The 5,682-nt window shown below is 38.9% G+C and overlaps 1 protein-coding gene across 1 annotated transcript; it reads right to left on the bottom strand.

Moving 5' to 3' along the window:
- Positions 1–254: 254 nt before the first annotated feature.
- On the bottom strand, positions 255–2,097 carry LOC143888378 (transcription termination factor MTERF15, mitochondrial-like). Its single transcript, XM_077392768.1, has 2 exons — positions 662–2,097; positions 255–575 (listed from the first exon to the last, which is right to left on the bottom strand). The coding sequence occupies exon 1, from the start codon at positions 1,964–1,966 to the stop codon at positions 782–784; it is 1,185 nt and encodes a 394-aa protein (XP_077248883.1). The 5' UTR covers positions 1,967–2,097; the 3' UTR covers positions 255–575; positions 662–781.
- Positions 2,098–5,682: the final 3,585 nt, after the last annotated feature.

The following is a 5,682-nucleotide window of genomic DNA, read 5'->3' as shown; positions in this document are numbered from 1 at the left end:
CAGATCTGGCAGTTTCCTTCACCCTTTTGGCTCCTCAACCTCTCCCCTGCAGCAGGAAGTACCCCCTTCCCTCTCTGTCTCCCCCAACATGAGCTGCCAGATCTATTCATTTTGTACTGAAAACTCAATTCCAAATCCAAATACAAAATATGAGGTATCCAAACGGGCCTAAGTAGATTTAGCATTTTTTATGGAGAAGCATTAAAAATAGGACTCGCAATATGTCAAAAATCATGATACTATGAAATAACACATTCAATTAAACTTCAAACTTGCCACATTAAAGAAAAAGAAAATAAACTTGGTCAAAATTATATACAATAATATAAAGAAGATTTTTGCCCAACATGCAGAGTGTTTTGCTTTGTGAATTTAAGCATGATAAAATTAAAGCAGTGGGGTTGGCCAGGTTTGACAATTTAATGATATACCAGTCTAAGAATTGGAACAATGTTTCTTTCATTTCCAAAAAAAATATGGAACAACGTTTCTTTGGTGTCCTGTCAAGAAGACCACAACATTGCAACTCTCTTCATTTCATCTCCAAACAAAACTCTTGGACTTGAGTCTTCAATCTATAATAAGCAAAGTGCCGTAATCAACATCCCACCAGATCTTTCAACACAAGTACAAGAAAAGAAACTTTGAATAATAGCATTACCTCAAAAGAACTAGAACCATTGGAACATAGAAAGCACATGAGATTGGATGAAGCTCAATTAGTTGGTGACACGTCCCACCTAGAAAAAGAATGTCTTTCCACCATGGTGATTTGATCATTCTACAATTTCTCAATATTTGATATTTCGTCTGATGAAATGGCTAATCCTTCAACTCCCATCTTTGATTGGTAAACTACCAATATTTCCGGAACTACATCTTTATTCTTGATCACAAACTTCTCCAAAAAGTCCTTTTCAGTCGATTTCAAAGCCCATGTAAGATTCAGTTCCTTATTTATCAGACCCTTTGACAAGAGGATTTGCAAAACTAAACCTCTTGGAATAATCCTCCTCTCCAAACTAAGGAGGAAAAGATTTGGGCATCTGGAAATAAACGATGGCGTCCAATTCATTTCGTTCACAAGGAAATCTATCACTGTCATAATCTTCTTTTTCGATGTGAGCATAAACATGGGTTGCACTTTGAATGCCGAAGAAATCTCATCTTGAGAAAAACCCAAGCTCCTATAAACCTCCAACTTTGATTCCCAAGTTGATTTACTCATACCCGAAACCACGCGAACAGCTAGGCAAAATGTCCAACTTGAAGGATTGAAACCCATTTCTTTGACCATTACAACTCTCTCCGTAAACAATTCAGGTTTTAACAACAGAACTCTAGGATAGTTTACAATGAACTTTGAAATATTGGATTGAGTCACACCATGATCTTTCAAGGCTGAGATATTATGCCTAACTACTTTCTGAAATTGTTGCTGTAAAAGACGAGTTGAGCGTTGAAAAGCAATGACAGCATTTTCATGGCTACCGACGAGACTTTTAAGAGATTGAAAGGAAGGGATGATTCGATTCTTTAAACTCATTGTAAAGAGGTTGGGGTCTATAGAAAAGAGATTTGAAAGGACTGGACCTGAAACGCCCAAACCTAGGAAAAATTCAATTTTGGGTTTTAGGGTTTTGTCTGGATTGGCTGACAGCAGTTTTGGGCGCTTGGAGATAAGATGTGGGATGTGGGATTTGGGGAATCCATGATTTTGGAGGAGTTTGAGAACTGAGTCTGGGTTTTCTGTGTTTTTGAGATGGATTTTTTCGGCGGCTGAAAGAGCATTTTCTGATGATAACCCACATGTGTTCATGAGGTAAGAGAGGGTAAAAGATGGTTGATTTGTAGTGTTTGTGGCGTGGGAAAAAGATTTGAGAGATGGGTTTTGAAGGAAATAGACATGGCTTGCTGAATCTATAGTACTGAATTGGAGTATTTTTCTGTGAAGAAAACTAAACATTGCATGAAAAGGGGAAAGGGTATCGATGGAACTTACAGATTTACGATATTGGAGGCATTTGAACTGCTTCAAGACAACGGCTCTGCTTTTCACTCCCAAGAAAAACCCTAACACCTAAAAAATAGCCTAAATGTATTGCCTGTCGAATGTTAATATAAGGGGATTAGCTGGGGACCATCACAGAAGACATTTCGCAGACAGGCTGTTGCATTAGAGAGAATCCACCTCAGATGAATTAACGGCCATTTGAATACCTCATATTTTGTATTTGGATTTGGACTTGAGTTTTGACTGCAAAATGAATAGATCTCAGCTTACTGAATTAGAAATCCAAGAATTTGATCCGATCCAAATTACAACGCGAAAAGGGCTGCAAATGTGAGAAATCCAAATCAAAATCTTCTCGGCATCCAAACGGGCCCTAAATGAATAAGACAAAATCTGAGCCTATGTCGTTGCTCTCTCGTGTAACAGCCCATCCGCAAAATGCCTTCTGCGATAGTCCCTAGCAAATCCCTAATGTAAGAAACATTTACAGGGAGATCTAAGTTCTGTTTGGATGCTTAAGCATTCTTTGGCAAGTAAAGTCCATGGTCCATGGAAGGATTTTGTATGCAATTAAAACACTGGTAAAGCCAAGTAAAGCCATGTAAAGAAATGCAAGATAGGCCTGCCTCTGCCCGATTTGAATTTGGGCTAACTCACCCAATCTATCTGAGGTTATTCTCGCCCAGTAGGGGCCCACCAGATGGGTTGGCAAGGGCTTGATAAATCATGCAAATCAGATAGTCCTAACCATTTAATCTGCGAAGTAATTAAGCTCCGTTTGGTTGCCGGAATTTTTTTGATTCTTGGGACTTTTGTGCCGTTTGGTTGGTGGGCCCAAAATAATCCCACGAACCAAAATAATCCCGCACGAAACCCCAGGAAGGAAAAAAAATTACCCCCAGGAACCAAAAATAAGCTTGCAAAGAATTTTTTTTCTTCTCAACAGTTCAAGCAACCAAACAAAGCATTTTTTTTCCCACCATAGTCTGGTCAACCAAACATGGGATTTTTATTTTACCGGGATACTTCCAGGGAGTTTTTTTCCCACCAAATCTCTCAGGAAGTTTTTGGTTCAGCAAAAATCCCAAGAACCAAAAAAATTCCGGCAACCAAACGGATAGGGAAATGATATAGCACAATCATAATTTAATAATTGCACAAATGCAGCGTGTCTTTTCCTTTTTAATTGGCTTGTAAGAGCTTTTTGGGAACTACATTAACCCTTGATAGCTCTTTAAATAATAAACAACAAGATGGGTTTAGTGCATAAATAAAAACATGGTTGTACTGATGTCATTTTCCATGCATATGTGATGTAAATTCTATTTATAAACTATTATTTGGGCGGATTTATGTGGGGGAGCGTGATCACCACATTACTTCTTTTGATACACAGTTGGAGTTTAAAAATCAATTTTAATAGTCTCTTAATTTTCTATTTTTTATTCATGAAACTTTAGTTTTAGTAATTGACGAAAATTAACATTATTTAACTGCCAGAATGTGGAAAAACCCGACCTGACCCGAGAAACTATCTCAGGTAGGGTTGAGTTTATGAATCACGGGTTTTCCTTAAAAAAATCTAACCTGACCCTACCAATGTTACCGGGATCGCCCTCACACCCTCCGACTCACGATCCAGGGTCGCCAACCCCCAAACGTGGGTCGTTTTCAACCCGGATAGCCAAAAATGGCGACCCGAGAGAGAGAGAGAGAGAGAGAGAGAGAGAGAGAGAGAGAGAGAGAGAGAGAACAAAAAACAACTTATGTTCCCAGCTTTAATCTGATCTTAAGGCCGAAAAAAAGAAGAAACTAAGAAAGAGGTAAAGAAACTAACCTGAAACAATTGCTCACACAGAAAACTTCAACTGCAGATCGCCAATCGAAATATAATTTATGCACAATATTTTAAAAGCTCCTTCCTTGCTTCTTTGTTTTTGCATAAAGAAATGGGGGTTTGTAGATTGCGTAAGAAAGGAGGGAAAAAGGAAACTCTGGAAGGCATGAGGCCACTTAAAAAAATATTAAACAAAAAATCTGACCACAAGCCCACTGATATTGGCACTAAAAAGTTTTAAAATGTTGTCAAATGTTATTGCCTTTCCCAAAAACCAATATTGGCACTACAAGTTTTAATGTCCTTTTTAAATAGCTGTCAAAAGTGATTACCTTTCCTAAAAACTGTTAGCAGCTACCGGTTGATATGCTTGACCATCATATTTAAGATAAGGCCTAACAATGCTTTAGCATCTCTTCGCATAACATTAAACTAGAGAGTGCACCGGAGCGACACGGATTAGCGCTCCAAACCGACCTGTGATCCCATATATCAAACCAACTTAGCTTACCCTCATTCTACCGTGTACCGGGCTACCATCGTACCCCGCACCCATTTCCGTACCGCGTACCGGAATGAATCTCATTCTCATCACCTTGGATTCAGAAATTTCTGCCGTCATCGAGGGGTTATCATCCCGCCTATCTTTCTATCCTTCTTTGAGGTCTTTATTGTGGCGATAGGTGGCTTGCTTGTGGTCTCCCTCATCCCGATCCAATCAGCTCTTGTCTCCGTTTCTGATGAGAAACAAGTCCAATCTTGATCTCCGAAAGTATTTTCCTTCCCCCGCCGCATCTCCGTCCCTTCCAGATAACCTTGGACCCGACCGGAGATAGTTTCTTGGGTAGGGTAGGGTTTTGGAAAACCCGATCCGCCCGACCCGAGTTGCAACCATACTCCCTACTGCTCTGTCAACACTTTGTAAGCTAATATTTCATGGAAAAAAAAATTGGCATTTTGCAAAAGCAGTCTTCTAATTTGTCAATGTTCGAATAGAGTCTTCACGTTTCAGAGAATATTGCAAATCCAATCTTGCAATCGATTTGTGTCCATAGTATCCATCGTATATTTTTTTCACATAAAATGACCAAATTTATATTGTATACTAAACATCTCTTTCCTTTGTCAATCGTGTTCTTTTCATAAAATTTTTATTGGAAAACCTTTTCCATAGAAAAAATTTACTGCAATAGATGTTTTTATACCTCATCCGGCATGGATGAGGTCCATCATTTTATAATACATGTTCTGATATGGTAGGACCCATCATTTTGCACTTCAGGTTTTCATGTTGTAGAGCCCGCATTGTTTACCCAGAACCATGCATATGGTGGGGCCCCCACCATTCAACACCCATGAGGCCATGAGTAGAACCACAGTCTCCACCAGTCCACCTAGATCTATGTATAGGATACGTCCCACCAACTCCACTCAAATTCATTCATCGCGGGGCCAAAAATTTTATCTCAGTTGTAGGGGTGTCAACGAATCCGCTATGTCTTAGTTCCAACGTTTTGGACACAAGCCATTGCAATTCTGACCATCCATCGGAGTCTCCTGGTAGGTCATACTTATGTTTTACTGTTAAAATTATTGAAAGAGGGCGAATACGAGAGTGAGCCACAGTTACAGATAGTTAGAGATCGAAGGGGGTGACTTGAGACTTGAGACTTGAGACTTGAGAGATGAATGAAAAAAAGGCTAGAAATAGGAATAATTTGAAAAAATACGTATGATTTTTTTACTAAAATACACCTAAATAGTACATAAAGTTATATAAAATTAGATGGTCTTTTGTAAAATAGTATAATAAAATCAGATTTAAGACCAT

This window comes from Tasmannia lanceolata, unplaced genomic scaffold, assembly GCF_043159265.1.
Source record: "Tasmannia lanceolata isolate RefF3 unplaced genomic scaffold, GAP_Taslan_0.1 ptg000012l, whole genome shotgun sequence".
NCBI classification, from domain to species: Eukaryota; Viridiplantae; Streptophyta; class Magnoliopsida; order Canellales; family Winteraceae; genus Tasmannia; species Tasmannia lanceolata.
Note: the sequence above shows the minus strand (reverse complement) of the source record. Positions and strands in the feature narration are given on the sequence as shown.

Coding starts and splice junctions, on each gene's coding strand:
- LOC143888378 (XM_077392768.1), bottom strand. CDS start 1,966: ATGTTTAGTTTTCTTCACAGAAAAATACTCCAATTCAGTACTATAGAT.